Source organism: Lagopus muta, chromosome 13 (genome assembly GCF_023343835.1).
Source record: "Lagopus muta isolate bLagMut1 chromosome 13, bLagMut1 primary, whole genome shotgun sequence".
Classification (NCBI taxonomy): domain Eukaryota; kingdom Metazoa; phylum Chordata; class Aves; order Galliformes; family Phasianidae; genus Lagopus; species Lagopus muta.
The window spans coordinates 11,238,427-11,255,933 of NC_064445.1; the positions used below are offsets into that span (position 1 = coordinate 11,238,427).

Genomic DNA, 17,507 nt, shown 5'->3' on the forward strand with positions numbered 1-17,507 from the left:
TAGGGAAAATTTCTTTCCAATGGCAACCAGCTCAAGCTAGAGAGGGAGAGATGTCTCTTTTCAGTGTGATCTTCTTCTGTGATTAAACTAAATGACACCATTTGGGGCTTTCCCATAGACATTCACCTTCTCAACAAGCACAAAAATGTTTGATTGTACCCTACAGCTGGTTGTATCCTACAGCTTTCTAAGGAGAAAACTGTTGGCTGCTCTCCACAGCTCTCTTGTTAGAAGGGGTTTTGGTGCTGATGTACTGAGGGGTGCCAAGGGGACTGGGTTGGAGGGATATCCACCTGCTCAGACATCTCCCTTGTCTCAGGGATGCCATGCAGTCCATTGCCTTGTTCTTGTTCCTATAGGATGCTTTTGGCAAACATCTTCCCTTCAAAAATGGTCATTTCCAGCTTGTGCAAGGGCATTTCTTCAAATGAAATAATAAGAGGGGGTTGAGCTGGTGGTCCTATTCTTCGGTTAAGGTAGGGTCTCATCTTAATCACTACTGCAAAATTATATGAAGTGCTCTAGAGGGATGCATCAAATTACCTATCAGAGGCATTTCATGACAAACCATGTAAAACCAGGCTGGGATCACAGTGCACATCCAAGGGAAATTCACTGGACATCATTTTTCATATGATGGGTGCTCTTTCCCTTTCCTTGTACCCCTCCAAGGGATGTGCTTTTTTGAAGGGAAGTCACCAGTGTTGTCATAGTGAAGCAGAGAGCCAGACCCATATCTTTTCCTTTTCTCCAGGTCCTGTCGTGCGAGGACAGCTCTCCAGGCAACTCTCCAGGCACTTCAGCCTCCCAGGTAAAGGCACCCCAAAGGATGGTCAGGGCAAGGCTGGGTGGTGAAGATGGTCTTGGAGGGCTTGAGGAGCCCAGATTCAGTAATATTGTTGTGCTGCTCCTGATTCCCAGGAGATTCAGTGCTTGGTGGCCATAGGACCTTCATCCCACTTGCAGGATGTCATCTAAACTGTTGTATTGCTGAATAAACTGGTTTTGAGACCGAAAGTGAAGCCAAGTCAACACATTTCAATAAGGACATCAAAATCTTCCCAAATACTGGGTTTTAATCTCTTTGAAGGCTGATCAGAACAAGGATGGCTGGAGAGGATGCAGAAGGGAGATGTAACCATCTCTTGTGTGTTTAGTATATGAATGAGGATCCTCAGTAAGACATTCTTGTGAGCATGTATACATGGAGATGGAGACCAACAGGACAAGTTGAAAGACACTGTATCTCCCTTGAAAGCACAGTGCCTCCATTGCATTGCATTTCTCAGCCCATACTTGACTCCTGACACACAGGGAAATGCTTTCCACACATTCCTTGGCTTTGGGGAAAGGCTGTAGGTCTGAACCACAGTCATTATCCAGAGGATTTATGTTCCTAATAGGAAATGGAAAGGTGAAAATTTCAGAAGTAACATGGAAGAGAGGCTTCCCCAGGCTGGATCAGACTCTGGCAGATTTTCCAATGTATTATGCCTTGGTCTCAAACTCTCTTTGAGAGGGCACAAAGAGTGAGAAAAAGGTAAAGTAGGCAGAGGACTCTGCAGTTTCAAGACTTCCTCTCAGTTTTGGGGTGAAGTGGTTTCTGTTCTCTGAAAATTTATTCACCCTTCAATGACTTCTTTTGGAAAGAGATAATGATGCTCCTGCTGTCCACTCTGGCTGGATGTGCACTTGAACATAGGAGCTGGACCCATGGCATAAGGGTCTGCATACTGCGTTTCTGTGTATTGGGATAGGATTTAGCTCAGATCATTACAGAGCTGCAGTGGTTTTGTGGCCCTCAGCTCCCCAAACTGACATTAGAAGAAAAGTTAAAAACAGGAAATCTGGTGGAAAACTCCAAGACAAAGGGGCACACTGGGAGTAAGTTGCTGTTTTGACTGACTCATCTGGATCAGGCTGGACAGAGGTTCTGCAAAATAGGAAAAGAACTTCTGGATAAAGGAAAAGGTGAAGAAGACATTTTTCCCTTTCTTATTGCCCAGAAGCTGAGACTCTGCTTGGATGATAGAAACACAGATCTGTGCTACATGGCCAAGGCATCTGACAGAGTGGGTGACCCAGATCCTCATCCCCTGCTCTTTATGAACTCTTCCCTTTGGGATTGAGCAGAACATTTGATTTGGCTTGAAGAAAGGATTTCTGCTGTTCTTTCTCCCAGTATATTAAGGGTTGCAATCATTGCACCTTCTTCTTTCACTTTCCTGCCCCTGATGTCCCCAGCTTGGTCAGCACACTGAGCAGTCTCCTAGTCTTGCCTGGAATCTCCCTGTGAGACCATCAGTGTGTGGAATTTCTTCTTGGCAAAAGTAACAAGAGAGGAAGTGAGCACTGTGTGGAAATCGCCTGTGGGTCTGCTTTCTGAAAGGTGACTCCTGGAAATGATACAGAAATGCATATTCTGGTGTAAAGAAAGACAGCTGGAGCCACTTTTGTGCTGGACACACTGCCAGGGAACAGCACGTTCCAATGTACAGTCTTTCTGGAAAGCACTTTCCCAATCCTTCCTCATTGCTTCCTTACAAGCGATTCCTTGATGCTCTTGAAGGAACCTTCCACTTTGCACGCAGGGACCATGACTGAGATCGTTTTCCATAAAACGGTGGAAGAACAAGAAGCATTTGGGTGGGGAGATGTCTTCCATACAAAAGGGCAAACAGTAGCTGAATTTTGGCAAAAAATGGAGAGTAACAAGGCCAGACAAGTTGAGTTTTCCTTAGAGATAGGAAGCAGCTAGGTAGGTGGAAAACCTGAGCCAGGATAGCACAGTCCTTTCTGCTACCTTCTCACTGCTGAAGTGAAATTTTCAGATCTCACAGCTGAGGCTGTGCTTTGATGAGGGTTGGGACATGAAGTTTTAGCTCAGGAGAGGTGTTCTTAATGGACCTGAGGCTTTGGCACCAGTAGAAACAGGTGACCCTGCTCTGGTGGCCTCATTCTGCACCAGTATCAGTGAAAGCAGGGGGACTTCTGTTTTCTCTGCTGGAGTGATTTGACTCCTTGTGGAAGGAGATTGGCAGGGAACAAGCAATAAATGCGTATTTCTTTAATAAGTACATCCTCATGAATCAGTCCTGGCAGATGTACAAGGCAGGCTCTGGGTTTCCTCAAACTCTGGCTGACTCCAGGGGAGAATTCATTTCCTAGCATTTCTCCCCATCCCCTCTCCTGTCCTGCTTCACCCATTGCCAAAGAAGGCTTTAACCCAGGGCCAGCACCAAGAGCTCCAGCCACTTGCTGTGTCCCGAGCATGGGAGGCAGAAAGCAGCACATGAATTACGATGACTTGAACTACTGGTTCAAGTACTGGCTTCAGAGCCATCACTTTCAATCAAGCCATAAACTGCCTGCGATATACAGCCTGTCTATATGTTTGTATGGCATTGACTGAAGAGTGGGCTAAGCTAATTGGTGTTGAAGTCATTGCTATTAACACATGAAATCCCTCCTATGCCTGGAGCACTCTGCAGTACAACAACTCCCAGGGCTCTGAGTTGTATGTCATCGTTCTGAGGTTGGGTTTTTCTTCCATCTGAATTCAGACCTGACTGCCTCCACATCTCTGTGTATTTGCTGGCTGAAATCTTGGGCAGCTCTCTCCCATAGAAATTCCTCATCCAGACTGACACAAGGGGTTTCAGTGGGATGCCATGAAGGACACAAGGGAGGATTCTATGGACACAGGGCAGAAGGCTCAGTATAGTCCTTACTGACCCCTTGCAACAACAACAACAAAAAACATATATAATTATGAAAAAGACATGGAGACTGCTACCTCCCCTCTGCCTCCAGACAATAAAGAAAAATTAGAAAGATCTACTTTCAGGTGTGCAAAGCCTCTGCACAGAGAAGCACTCACCCTCTGCTGGCCGGCACACTGCTGCTTCTCCTCCTCCCTCAAATCCTATTAGTATTAGAGAAGGATAGAGCTATAACAGGAAAAGCCACCTCTTAGCAGCACTGCTGACAGCTTGCCTTTTAAATCTTTAATAAGAGCTGGCTTGCACAGCTGCTCTCATCTGCTGCATGACAGCACAGGGAACCACAACTCTGCCTGGTGCTGCATCCTGGGGTCACTAAAGCACACCAAGAAGCCTCAGCCTTGCAGGTCTGACTCCATCAGAAACTCTCTCCCCTCTACATATGTGTCAGGACCTGAATTCAGGGCTTTATTCCCTTGTCTCATATGGGGGGAGCAGACGCTCTTCCCCATGTCCTACGCTCCTGTAACCCATAGAAGAGGGGACAAGTCTGCCAGCAAAGGACATGATGCACCGTGATGGCTCAGGAGCTGAATTCTGCCCTCAACCCACGCAGCACCCAGAAGTGTTTCAAGGCCCCGTGGCACAGAGTTCAGCTCAGACTTCCTCCTCCACATCTCAACTTGGGACTGCACAGCGTTCCTGCAATGAAAAGGGTGCAACAATAGCTACTCTGGGACATTAACTAGAACCGTTTATAGGCCTGCTGAAACATGGTGACCACAAAAACTTTTCCAGAGTGTCTGGGCGAAGAATATTGCCATAGAGAGTAAAAAGCTGTGTTTACAGCTCAGGAAAGAGTTTGCAACTGTAATTCAGAAGTGACAAAGGGCATGGAGCTTGCTGGGATTCTGCTGCCCTCTCCTGGATGCAGCATCTTATTTTGCCCCATGAGTTCATGGGCTGTGGTTCATGGGAGTTGTGTGTGGATAGGTTGTCTGCAAAGCCTATTTCTCCAGCATCCATATAGAGTAAAAAGGGGGCCTACATGGATGAGAGTGTGCGGTGGGCCATAGACACGTGTGTCCCACTGTGTCCTTACAACTTCAGTGCACATCACAGCCTTTGGACGTATACATGAGCAGCTCAGATTTGCCAATCCTGAATGATTTGGGTGGGGATTTCTAGTAGATGTGTCCCCACAGGCATATCCTGCAGAAACACAGCCACTGTCACAGGCAGAGCAGGATCAGCCCAAGGAAATGACGCAGTCTGGACTTACTGCACTGTGGGACGATCCAGTTCTGAGACCTGGTCATGGAGAGGATGGGCTATTACCATCAGGAGGGATCTGGGAGGCATTGAAGCAGATAGTGCCCAGACCCCTTTTCACCATGGGCACACAGCAGGGTTCTCTGGGAGGTCATTTAGGCCCTGGTGATGGTCATGTGTGGAGTGCAGCCAACTCTACCTTCCTTGCTCTCTGTGCATCATTCACTTTCTATGAGTTTCTTTTTTTGGTCTTGATTTTTTTTAGGTAGCTCTTGGCTCAGTCTGCCTGTTCCCCAGCCTTCAGAAACAGAGCAGAGCCCTAAAAAACACATGTCTTCTTCTGAGCCCATCCTGGACCTCAAGACAGACACAACAGAAGCACTTCCAGGTGAGAAATGTGCTGTTTGATGCGCTGGGTGCCTGCAGTCACAGGCAGAACCGTGCATTGGCCACCTTGATGGACCTGCACTAAGCAGTAGACTCTGAATAGAGATATGCATTCCTATTAGGCCTGTGTATAGTTTCTTCTTCTTCCTGCTATATCAATTCCTCTACTTCACACACCCTATTCTCTCCCAGCTCTTTTTATACCGTATCAAGCTGGCACAGAGTACAAGAAGTCCCTCTGGCTTACAGTTGACTTGGCAGGGACACCAACCTGGAGCTAGTGATGGGCAGCTTGCTCTCAGTGAGTCCCATGGCAATTTCTGGAAGGAATGCCTCCTCTGGAGCAACTATGGTTAGTGCTGCACTGCTAATGAAGCCTCTTCCCATCAGTAGCAAAGGTGGGATGTTCATTTGAGGGTCATTGTATGTAGGCTTCACGGGTTTCTTCTCACCATGTTTTCAATCACTGTGAATCTGGGGTGCTCTGGTTTAGCCTCAGTGACCATGAAGCTTAGCTTTGTCACCAGAGGGGGTCTTCTGGGCCAAACAGTGTGAGATCTCCACTCAGAAACATCAATCTGAGTGAGACTAGCCTATGATCCCACATCCCAGACATATCTGTACTGTTGTGTGCTTACTATGTCATAAGTCAATACAAGTTATAAGTCATGTCCATACGCTTTCCCATGCTCAAAATACTTCCCATGCTGAGCTGTTTCCAGGAAGAAGTTTCCCTGTGCACATGCCATGGCAGAGATCAGATGGAAAGGCTGAATCATATATCCTGGGTTGTAAGCATTTAGACAATTCCACAATCAGGATGGCTCATCCAAAACCAGTGATCACTCATCTCCCAGTCACACATGAGTGCCCCGATCTCCTGAGAAACAGCAAAGCAATCCCTGCCATCTGCTGACACAGCAGAAGGCAGCAGTATCCATTTGGTGGAAGCTCCCAGCAAGAGACATGGAGATGCAGGCCCCAGCATGAAGAGCTGCTGCTTTGCCAGATTCTCCTGTCTTTCTTGAGCTCATTTATAGAGCACCCAGTGAAGATGATACCCAGTTAGTAGGCATACACTTCTAGCTGTAAAAGACTTAATGTTCCACTGTCGGTATTTGTATAATCAAGATGTTATAATTACAATATAATTGTATAATCAATAGATATCAAGATGTTATAATCACAATATAATCAAGAGAATTAGGCAAAGTAAACAACGATCACAAAAGAGAATTAGTGGAAGAGCTTACCCTTTGGCTGAGCTCACCAGAAGACACCAAGAGAGGTGATCTCCAGAAGAGATCCTTCCCCACTGGTAGCCAGCTCTTAAATAGGTCTAGGAGGGGTGCAGCCAGCCTCCACCCCTTCCAGCAGTACAGTGAATTGCCTTCACCTGTGCTCCTCTGGCTGGCTCATGGCTCACCTCAGGTGATCAATCAGAGGTTCAGGCCATGACTGAGCAGTTCCCATACAGTATTTTATAGCCAAAAAACACACAAAAGTAAGAAACCTTTTTCCTCCTACCAATCTCAACTACATTGAATATCTGTGCTCCATTTTTTCCTTTTGCACATTCTATTTCCTCCATCATCTTTCCACCATCCCACCTGGGAACACATACAGTGATAATTTCCCATGGCTGGGAACAAATTATCCCAGGACCAATGCAGTAACGCACACTGAGACATCCATTCTGACACTTCTCTGAAACCTCCTCTTGCTGGGTTCCTAATGCAGCTAGTGATGGTTTGCTTCAGGTAGACATTCCTCAGACCAGTCCATACCCTTGGAAAAATCACCTGGCCCCTTCCAGCTTGCAAATCTCTCCACAGGGAGAGCAGCTCCTCATGGTGGGGCAGCACCTCTTGCAAAGTATTTACCATGTGCAATATTGGTGACTGACTCCTGCCAAGGAATTGGAAAGTCTTACCTGCAGAGATTGGCTTGGCAAGAAGTGCACAGTGAAGGCTGCTTTTGCTTCATGCAGCACTGAAGCATCTTCCCCAGAGCAGAGGTTTGTTGGTGTGAGTCAGCATGGATCCACTGGCTGCAGCTGCAGCAGCTTGCAACATCTGCCACTGTAATTTGACCTCTCATGTCTGAATTCATCCTGTTTTGCCTAAACAAAACTTGTTGCAAGTTGTCTCCCTGCCATAAAGCTGCAGTCACTGACTCAAAAGTAAAATGAAACATAGCAATTCTGCTAAGCGTCTGCCTGACAGAACTGCTGGCCATCAGGTAGGGGTTCCATCTCTGCTGGTGTGCTTCAGGAAGCATCTCTCAGCTCCTCCAGCAAACTGCAGGCAGACATTATTCTCAGAAAAGATTTTCCCTGCAGCTGGGACATCTCACATCATCAGCACCAGCAGGTCCTGCTAAGAGCTTTGCCCCTCAGAGCCAAACCTTCCCTCCAGGAGGAGTTGCTCATCCTGCAGCCAGCTCTCAGAAGCACACGTGAAATCCCCAAGTCCTGCACCCACCCAACCTCCTCCTGATGGCAAAGTCCAACCTGAGTGACAAAGGACAATCTGGATTATTGTTTCAAGGCTGCAGAATTGGATCTGTCAAGGGATCCACACTGGGTAGCTTGGGTTTTCTTCTAGCTGCAATGTTGCAGCTGCAGAAACTAACCTTAACTGTAGGAGCAATATATGTTTATTGCCCCATGGGGGATAGGAGGAGTTTTGTCTTTAGCAGGGAAGTTTAAAGCCAAAAGCTGCTTGTCCTGGTCCTACTGGTGTTACCATAGCAGTTAATCCATGTACAGTGTCACCAGAGCTGCAGATTTAGTGCAGCCTCACTGGCACAACCAGGCTAATTGAGGCTCTTGGGAATGCAGAAGCTACTGCTGTGGGCAGATGGGGTCAGAGCCATTTATTTACACAGAGTCTTGTCCTTCTTTGATGAAATAAGTGGGATTAGAGACAGACAGAAGTGTAGACATCACTTTTCAGGCTCAGCTTGATTTTTCAATAATCACTTTGGGCAGAGGTGAGACCTGAGATTCACGGGGATAAGGAGCTGGCAGAGCAGCAGCTATTCTGCATCCAGCATGAGTAGGCTGCAGGTACACCCATCACCATCAGATTGCACGAGAAATATTTGGGAGGGGGGAGGGGGGGGAAGGGGGCAGCATCTATATGTTTTCTGAATGCACTTTTAGTACTAGCAAAACTTTGGTTCAAACAAATGGTTCAGGCCCGTGCCCACCTCCTTCAGGCTCAAACAGGGATGCAAACTGAGTGAGCTCCTCCAGCTCATTCTGAAACTTTCTTCCATCTCCATGTCACAACACGCTACACCAAAGAGGCTAGGAAGGAGTTGAATAAGCTTGTGCAGAAAGTGGGACACGATTTTTTGACCCCAAGCTATGTGGTGGTGGTGTTTTTCATTTAAAATCTGGAAGGAAAGAAGCAACAAAATGCAACCACAGAGCAAAAACAGAGATGCACAGAGCTCTGCTTCTGCCCGTGGGGAGGGCTTCCCTCTAAAGCCCATCTCTCTGTCTGACTGTCTGGTAGGAGCTCAGAGAGTGCTTTTGTTTGGGACAAAATAGTTCCTCCTTTTCTGTGAGACGTAGGTGTCTGAAAAAGTAGTAGAAGAGGAAGAGCCATCTTTGAAGCCAATCTGGTCCGAGCTGAAAGTCCCCCATTGGCGCAGGGAAGCAATGTAGGTACGAACTGCTTTTCACTCCTCAACACACAGATCTGTCCTAAAAGCCCAGCAACATCCCTCTGGCATCAGCCACTTTTCTTTTCTAGAAAGGAAACTAGGAATGCTTCATTCAGAGCCACAGGGCTATGCTGGACCTCTGGGCTCAGGTCTCTTCTGGAGCTGGAGGCACTGACACAGAGCAAAGCAAACAATGTGAGCTTGGGACATGGCACATGGTGAGTTCATCTCCTTGTCAAGCGCTAAGAAAACAGTGCTATCCACAAGAGCAGCAAGGAGCTGGGACAGTGTGTTCTTTCTCTGCGACGTGTGAGCTTGCCACGTGCAGGAGCCCATTAATTGCACTCAGCAGGATTTCCAGCAGCACCGTGGGGCTGCCTTGGAAGTGTCACTTCCGTGCTCTAATTGATGCTCTACAGCAGACAAAAGTGTCACGCAGGAAGAAAAGACTGAGAAAATTAAAAAAGGATGATAAAATCTGTCAGTGTAACAGATCCTTTCTCCCAGCTGAGTGTGAGGAGCACGCAGGAAGAGTGGTGAGGTGTGCTGGGGTCATCTCAGGAGCTGTACCCACATATTGTCAGACACGGGGGTTCATATTGCTATAGACAAGAAATGCGATGTGAGGGAAGTTTAGCCCAGGGGAAAATGAAATTATTTGTCCAGAGCTATAGAACTATAGAATAGGCTTAGGTTGGAAGGGACTTTAAAGCCCATCCAGTCCCAAACCCCTGCATGGGCTGGTTGCCACCCACTAAGTCAGAATGCCTAGGATCCCATCCAACCTGGCCCTGAGCAATTCCAGGGATAGGACATTGACAAGTTAGAGATGATCAATGGCAAGGCAATATCCTGGAAGACTGAGCTGCCTCAGTGTTAGGTTGTGCACAGGTCAGATTCCAGAGAGGTCCCCGTGCTCCTGAAATCACTAGCACACAAAACTCTTAACTGTGGTCAGAAGGACTGATGCCACGCCTTAGGCACAGATTCGTGGATCCGAGTGCCTTGTACCAGGCACAGGAAAACTGCTGGTGACCAGTGCAGAAGAGTGGGAAGGATGAACATCTGTTCCTTGTCATCTGCCTCTTGCTGGATCCTGCAAATTCCAGCATGGATCTGATTTTCTTTGGAGAGCCCCTGCAGGTCTGCATGGCCCTTGGCTCCCCTCCAGCCCTAAGCAGTTTGGGAGCATGTGCTGATGCAGGTGGATGCTTGGGCTGCAGTACTTGGCCAAGACGTTCAGCCAGGAGGAAGCTTGTGTTTCAGCATCGTGTGGAGAGAAAATAAAATCCTGCTGAGATCTGCACTTCTCAGTGTGTGCAGGACCATTTGTGCAGATGTTAGCGTGAGAACATACCAGAGCAGGCTGTGGTGTTTGAGATAAAGCAAAGCTAAGTAAATTGCTTATGGGCAGTTAGTAAGTATTTCTGAAGAGCAGTCATTAGGACTCACCAGTCCATTTATGCAAAGTGCCTCAGCCGCCTAGAAATGGCCCAAATTACATTATCATACCTAAACTAACAGAATTAGGCTGCTTGTATTTGCAGAAGGTCGTGACTGAGTTGTGTACTGACACAGGGAGAGAAATCGCAATGCCAAGTTTGCTATCGTCATTGGATGGCCTAGGAGCTAAGATGTTGGAGAATGGAAGAGATGTGAGTTCAGCCTGCAGCTAAGCTATAGGCTCCTTATGTGAATTTGAGTGCATCAGCTTACGCTGCCCTTGCCTCGGTTCCCCATTCCACAAAGGCAGTTGTGAGGCTTGCAGATAAGGTGATTAAAGCAGTCTAAGAACTTAGAGACTTTATTCCATCACTCTAAGAATGTGGGGCTAAGATACATCCCTGTAACTTCCTGGTGAGATGTGACAAAGAAAATCCAGCCTTCAAGGCTGCTCCTCAGTGACGGATGACATTTCAGCTTTCCACCTCTGGTAAGTGTTGTGCTGAAGCTGTTCAAGTAAATGTCAAAATAAAAAAAAAAAAGAAGAAAAGAGAAAGGAAGAGGGGAAAAATAACCCTTTAGAAAAGTTTTCAGAGAAAAATAAAGTGACATTTAGTGATAGGACAAGGCAAAATGGTTTTAAACTGAAGGAGGGGAAGATTTAGATTAGATGTTAGGAAAACATTCTTTACTCAGAGGGCAGTGAGGCCCTGCTGGCAGAGAGCTGTGGCTGCCCCATCCCTGGAGCTGCTCAAGGCCAGGTGGGATGGAGCCCTGGCAGCCTGAGCTGCTGGAGGCAGCCAGCCCATGGGTTGGGGCTGGTGGTGTTTGAGGTCCCTTCCAACCCAAGATATCCTGTGATCTTATGTTTTTCTGTTTCCATGGGTGGCAAAGTTTAGATTGAGGGATTTGAAATGGAAATATTTTATACTCTGCTTTGTAGCTCAAAACCTTCCTTCCCTTCCCTCCTCCCCACTTCCCCCCCCCAAAAAACAATAACAACACCAGTAGGTTAAGAATTTAGACATTTTAGAGGAAAATGCCCAGTGAAACCACACTACCCACACACTTACATGTCTGCTCTTCCGCTTTGCCCTGTGGCATCACAAGCCATGTTCCTACTCTCTCTCAGCTCTCCGCTTTATCCCCAGCCTGCAGTGACCCTGAGGAGCCCAGACCAGACCCAGGGACGAAGCAGGACCCTGTCAGCACCCTGTGTGAGTGTGATGCTGCAGCCTCCAGCACCAGCAGTCACAGCGAGCCCAGTCCTGCTCCATCCGCAGGTGAGAGCATCTCAGGCAGAGACTCCAAGTCAGAGCAGGGGAACCCCAGCCCTGCAGACTCCATGCCATGTCCAGAAGCCCCTGAAGAATGCCCAGCTCGCCCCAACACCCTGGACTTGTCCAAGTCGCTGAAGAAGCTGGAGGAAGTGAAGCAGATGGGGCAGAGGCGTAACAGTGACCACACGGCGGTGAAGGAGAACGGGGTCGGGAGCAGCCCTGTGGCCGCAGCGGTGAGCGAGGAGAGGAAGGCGCTGCAGTCCGAGCTGGGGAAGTGCATCGAGGACTTCCGGAAGATCAAGATCCCTCATGCCTTTCCCAATAAGAAACGGCAGTGGCAAAGCGAGCTGCTGAGGAAATACCAGTTGTGAGGGCTGCGGTGAGGCTCTCTGGGGGTTCCCCAAGCCGGTGGGTGGCGCAGGGCATCGGCACACCTGGGGTGGGGAGTATAGGCTGCTCCTTCAACAAGTGTTGCAAGCTGAAAACTAGGACAGCATGCTCCTTAACGTGGCAGGAGGGATGCATGCTGCCCCAGACAGTATGAACATAGGTGAAGGGACATAGAAAAGGCAAGGGGGCCCAGGGAGAATTACCAGGGGAAAAGCTACCATACAGCAGGAGCCCTCATCTTTGTGTGAACAAATTTTCCTGGTGTTTCAAGTAATAAAATATAGTTGATGTCAAAAAGGAATTCAAATCTCCCCATCTCTTTGGCAAACATGTTTAGCTCATCTGCTCAAAGCTGTGCAAGTGGTTTAGATGTTCCATTTCCTTTAAATTAATGGAAGTTCCGTATCTGACTCCCTTCTGTTCTTGGCAAAACTTCCCCATCTGTAATATCTGCAACTGGAGAGCTGGGATTCAACAGAACCTTCTTTTCGTGAGAGGTCATGATGTTTTGCAGATATTTTCCTTTTTTTACACAAATCCTTGAACGCTGCCCAGCCTCACACTTGGGGCTCCAGCCAAAAATGAGTAAGTGAGAGGGAGAGTGCATCTCCTGCAGAGCCATAGTCAGACCAATCAGAATCAAATCCCCATCATTCTAGCCAGTTCTTGGCTACTCCTTGTATCCAGGTGTTGTTGGATGGCTGAACCCAACCTCAAAAGGAGAATGGAAGGAGCTCAGCTATGTGGGGCTCTTCTGCCGGATGGGGATTGGGTAAGAACTTGTGGATAAGCACCAAGAAGGGGCCAGGGTGGGTGGCTCTGAGTGGGGCAATGTCACAGCCACCCAGCAGGGTGGATGATGGGTTGGAATGCAAGCAGTCCTGGAGATCTCAGGAGGACTTCATGGATGTTCTTGTGATGGAGGTGCTGGATTGGCCAAGTGGATGCACAGCTGGATCTGCTGCCCACTGACAGAGTAGACACCAGATGTGGTTGTGGTAGTCAATGACACCTTTGGCCCCCCTGATCAGAAACAGTGAATTTTAAGATCCTGAGAGGAGCAGGGAAGATGAGCAGCAGAACACAGACTCTGGCTGCCCTGAAGTATCACTGGTTCCCAGCAGAATCCCAAGGTCAGCCTCCCCCTCTCTGGACCCGTAGAAGCTTGGAGAGTCACCTCCCGCCCCAGCTGCGGCCTCCAAACCTCCCACTGATAAAGGATAAGGGAGGAACCCCCAGCAGCAATCACACTGCAGGGCATGCAGGGCAGCCCTCCCACCCCAGCAAAAGCCACAGAAGAATTTCAGTATGTTTTGTTTTTTTTTTAATGAAACAGAAACAACTCAATTAAAAGCTCGATGAGTGTTTGTTGAGGTTTTGTTGGGCCGAATTGCTTGACCTTTTGGGGGATGGATGTGGAGGCTGGATCCACATTCTTCTTCCTTTTATATACAGACACACGATGATAGTGTTTATAGGAACTTGTAGAGACAGAGAGATGCAAACTGCTTTGGGGAAACCACCACATGCTGGGCTTCAAGGATTTTTGGAACCTCCAGGCTTGCAAGTGGTGAACATGAGCTGATGGGTGAGCTTCCTAGGAGCTTTGGGGTCTTCTTCCTATGGATGGAGCAAGGTTTGTCAGCCCCACACCAGTGGATCCCAGCAGAACTTCTGCGTGCCCTCAAAAGCCACATCCTGGGGCATGATTACCCCTAATTAAGTATTGGCAGCGATCATTCTTCTGGGTATTGTGCAACCAGGTGGATGAGGGCTTTTGAGTTATGTTTTACATAACCAGCTCTATTTTTAGCTTAATCTCCAATTAATTAGAAAGTGGACTTTGCTGGAGCTGTAATTGGAGTTCACATTTCCGCATTACTTTCCATCCCAAAGGTCTCAGGAAGGTGTGTATATTCCACTTTGTCTGCCCCATTCACTTCACTAGAGCTCACTCACAGCAACCAAAAATACCAAGAGGTCAGTGAGCACAGGTGCACATCGTGCTCACACACAACTACAGCTGAAATATGTAACAGAATTAGAAAGCAAAAATTAGTTATGCAGGAGTGCCAGAAAAATAATGAAAACAAAACGTGTGTAAGGAGCCAATGTAAAGAAACAATAAATTATTAATAGTGTCATTACACTGCTGGGTTAAACAATTAGATCCAGCAGGCAATTCCTCTATAGGAGGCATCGGCAATCAACCCATGAAGTACAATTTGCATTTTCTCCCCCTTAATTGTTTTGCAGTTCTCAGCTGGAGGTGTGCACTCCGAACAAAAATGGCTTGGGGCTTTTTAGGGAAAACCTGCAAGCTGTCGGGGAATTGAAGCACTACAGTGTTTCAAAATGTTCACTTTGCATCTCACTGAGTACAGCAGCTCAGAAAGGCTCAGAAGGGGAAATAGGGAGCTGTGAGGATTTGCTGAGCTGCGGGCCCAGGGGAAGACACCACTCAGAGGGATGCCCACCTCCCTCATGGCCCTGTTATATCCTCATTCTGCCTGGAAATAACACAGTTCCCAAGGAGTGAAAGAAGAGCTGCATGGCCCACGGTGGGAAGGATGCCTGGGAAGCAAGAAGGATCAGAAATGTTTATAACCACTGCACACACAGCATCACAGAGAGTTTGTAAGCAAAGTGACTCACTCCTGCTTCTCCTTCAGTATTTGTCCCTCTTTATTCAAGATGGTTTGGCTTGAGAAATCCACTTTCATTTGTCTTCATGTCATAGGAAATTCACAGTTTCTCTGTGCTCTGCTCCAAAGGCAAGAGGACACGAGGCCCATTTTCTACCAGATACCGCAGTCCTTGATTTCTGTGGGGGCAACAGCGAGTTTACATTCATCAGGGGAAAAGCTCGACCTGCCCTGTCCCCTGGGTGAGGGGTGTGGGAATGGAGCCCTGTTGCTGTGGAGCTGCTGGAAGCACTGAGATGCCACCATCCATGCTGTGACCGTCCCTGCCAGTGGTGGCACATCAGGATTGCTGCCAAGAGAACCAACGATGCAGCTTCTCCTCTCTATTTACTTTCCACAAATGCCTCAGATCTGCCTGAGCAGCAGGAAGCCATTCATTACCCAATGACAGCATTCCACAGGCATCCCTTAATTGAATGCCATTATCCCTTAATTAATTAAATACCAATTAATTACCAGGAACATTGCATGACATGTAACAAATGCCACCAGCTAGTTGAGACAGAATAATTTAAAACCTGGGAAGCGTGGCCCAAATAATAATGATCAGAATTGGTCCAGCAGAGAAAACACAAAGATCTGAGCATGAAGTCCTGCCAGGTGGGTTGGGATCAGCCTGGTGATGTGGGCAGAGTCCTTCAAACCAGAATCAGGCTGTGAAATCGGGGGGTTTTGCTGTTCCACCAGGTTTCATCTGTGGGTTCATAGCTGTTCCAATGGAAGACCCCATTGGAAGGGGTCTCCTACTACTGATGTTGATTCAATAGAATTGAATGGGCACACGGTAGTGAAATAAGTGGTCAGTAGTACCCAGTAGTAAACCTCACATTAGTTGTGTGGCATTTGTAGTGAGCAGGATTTTCATAGGGAAATGCAACATTTCATCTTTTCTTTCCAATATGGAGCACATGGAAAAGTCCATTTTCTTCTCATGGAGGAGAAACCACGGTTTTTAGCAGTGACCTCACAGGGAAGTAAGAGATGGGCACAGAAGACACATGGGTTTCTGCCATTCCCAAGCTGCAGTCAACAAGGCCAAGTTCTTTGCACTGTACCACACCAGTACCCTCCAGCATGACTGGATTTATGACTGGAGTCATGCCCCATGCAAGGAAACCCACGTCTTTGCTCTTTTGTTGGCTGTAAAGTCAGAGCTATTTCCAATCAGAAGCATTTCATCCAGCCACCAGCCAAGGATGCTCTCCCAAGCAGTGCTTCAGTGTGCTCCCAGGCTGGGGAGAGGAACTCAGCTCACAAGCAAGGTGCTTGCAGTGACAGAGACACACTAGCAGGAACTGGGTTCAATTTAGCACAAGCCTTGGGAATGCCCTTCAGAAAGCACTGCAGTGAACAACTCGGCTTTGCAGAAGCGATGCAGAGATTTGCCAGGCTGCCTCAGTAACTCAGGCATGTGTAATGTTATGTAAACCAATGTAATGAGTTGCCAAATTCCCCATGGAGATGGATATTGTAGAATGAGCTGCCATGGTGCCCTCTCAGCATCCCCCCAGCTCTCAGTGCTGGAGCTGCTGCGGTCTCTGTAAGGCTGAGCTTGGAGAAATTGGGGAACAATAACCAGGTACACTGTAATTCAGTCCTTGCTAATTATTTTCCAAACCTTTTTCCCATCCCAAATCTTCCAAAAAGCCACTTCAGATGCTGGCCCCACTGGTGCTGCCAGGCCCATAACCACAGCAACGTGTTCAAAGGGGACTGCTGTAATGTTCAGAACTTTGGGAGCTCAGAAACGTTCAATTTCACTTCAGGCACTGCAGTATCTGATCAAATAACTCACTGAGCAACCAGCAAGAAGAAAAGAAGCCTGCTTCAGTGTAACACATAGCATGATTTAATTGATATAATGATGCTGATGCTGAACCAAAGGAACATCGCTGCCTGAGTTATGTCACATAAGCTCATTTTTTCTCTTCTGCAATTAAAATGATCTATGTCTCTTTTCCAAGCATGAGGAGATTAAAATAGGGATCAATTAACTTTCCAAAAACCATAAATCAGCCAGAAAACAATCTTGTACAGGAGGAAAAGCCCAGGTTTCACCCATTGGAGAGAGATATGGGCAGGATCCATGCACAACGATGGATGGGCCTCACAGGCAGAGCAGGGAAGAGTGATCATCTTCTGCTCAGCTGAGATTGAATCACTCAGCTCTGGTTATACTAACACCTAGAAAATCCAATGGGACTTTGCTATACAAGGAAAACATATTACAGTCTATAACTAACCCCATCAGTTACAGGCAGCAGCAGCCCTAACACTGCAGGGAAATTAAGCTGCTCTTCTGTTTAATGCTTTTTGCCATGCTCTTTTATTAGAGACAACAGCTCAGGTCTTCTGGGACCTACCTCACCCATGGTCAATGCTTTCATCTATTTCTGATGCTGGGTTTTGTTCCAACATGTGGGTTTTTCCTCGAGGTTACATATGGACCCCTCAACCCCCAGAGCCATGGGGGCACCTGGCAGAAAGCCACTGGGAGGGGGAAAAACCAAAGAAGTCTTCTGCCACCTCCGTTCTGCATCACTGGAGCCAAATACAATGTGAAATCAAACAATTTGGGTTTGACCTTATCATTTCCTTCACTGACTTGAAACTTTATGTTGCAGTGAAGCACG

At 47.5% G+C, this 17,507-nt stretch overlaps 1 protein-coding gene across 3 annotated transcripts; it reads left to right on the plus strand.

Annotated features, from left to right (window-relative positions):
• The first annotated feature begins 633 nt into the window (after positions 1-633).
• LOC125699766 (BTB/POZ domain-containing protein KCTD16-like) lies at positions 634-12,420 on the plus strand. Of its 3 annotated transcripts, none has more exons than XM_048959635.1 (3): positions 634-811; positions 5,260-5,382; positions 11,651-12,420. In XM_048959635.1, exons 1-3 carry the CDS (start codon positions 634-636, stop codon positions 12,148-12,150), a joined length of 801 nt encoding a protein of 266 aa, XP_048815592.1. In that variant the 3' UTR covers positions 12,151-12,420. The 3 variants fall into 3 exon arrangements, with proteins under 3 accessions (XP_048815592.1, XP_048815595.1, XP_048815594.1); XM_048959638.1 differs by lacking the exon at positions 634-811 and adding an exon at positions 9,146-9,274 and having other exon boundaries at positions 4,434-5,382; XM_048959637.1 differs by lacking the exon at positions 634-811 and having other exon boundaries at positions 4,434-5,382.
• Positions 12,421-17,507: the final 5,087 nt, after the last annotated feature.

Excerpts from the sequence above, each read along its gene's own strand:
- LOC125699766 (XM_048959635.1), top strand. The coding sequence starts at position 634 with ATGATGGGTGCTCTTTCCCTTTCCTTGTACCCCTCCAAGGGATGTGCT. Across the intron at positions 812-5,259 it reads CAGGCACTTCAGCCTCCCAG|GTAGCTCTTGGCTCAGTCTG; the intron begins GTAAAGGCACCC and ends GATTTTTTTTAG. Across the intron at positions 5,383-11,650 it reads CACAACAGAAGCACTTCCAG|CCTGCAGTGACCCTGAGGAG; the intron begins GTGAGAAATGTG and ends CTTTATCCCCAG.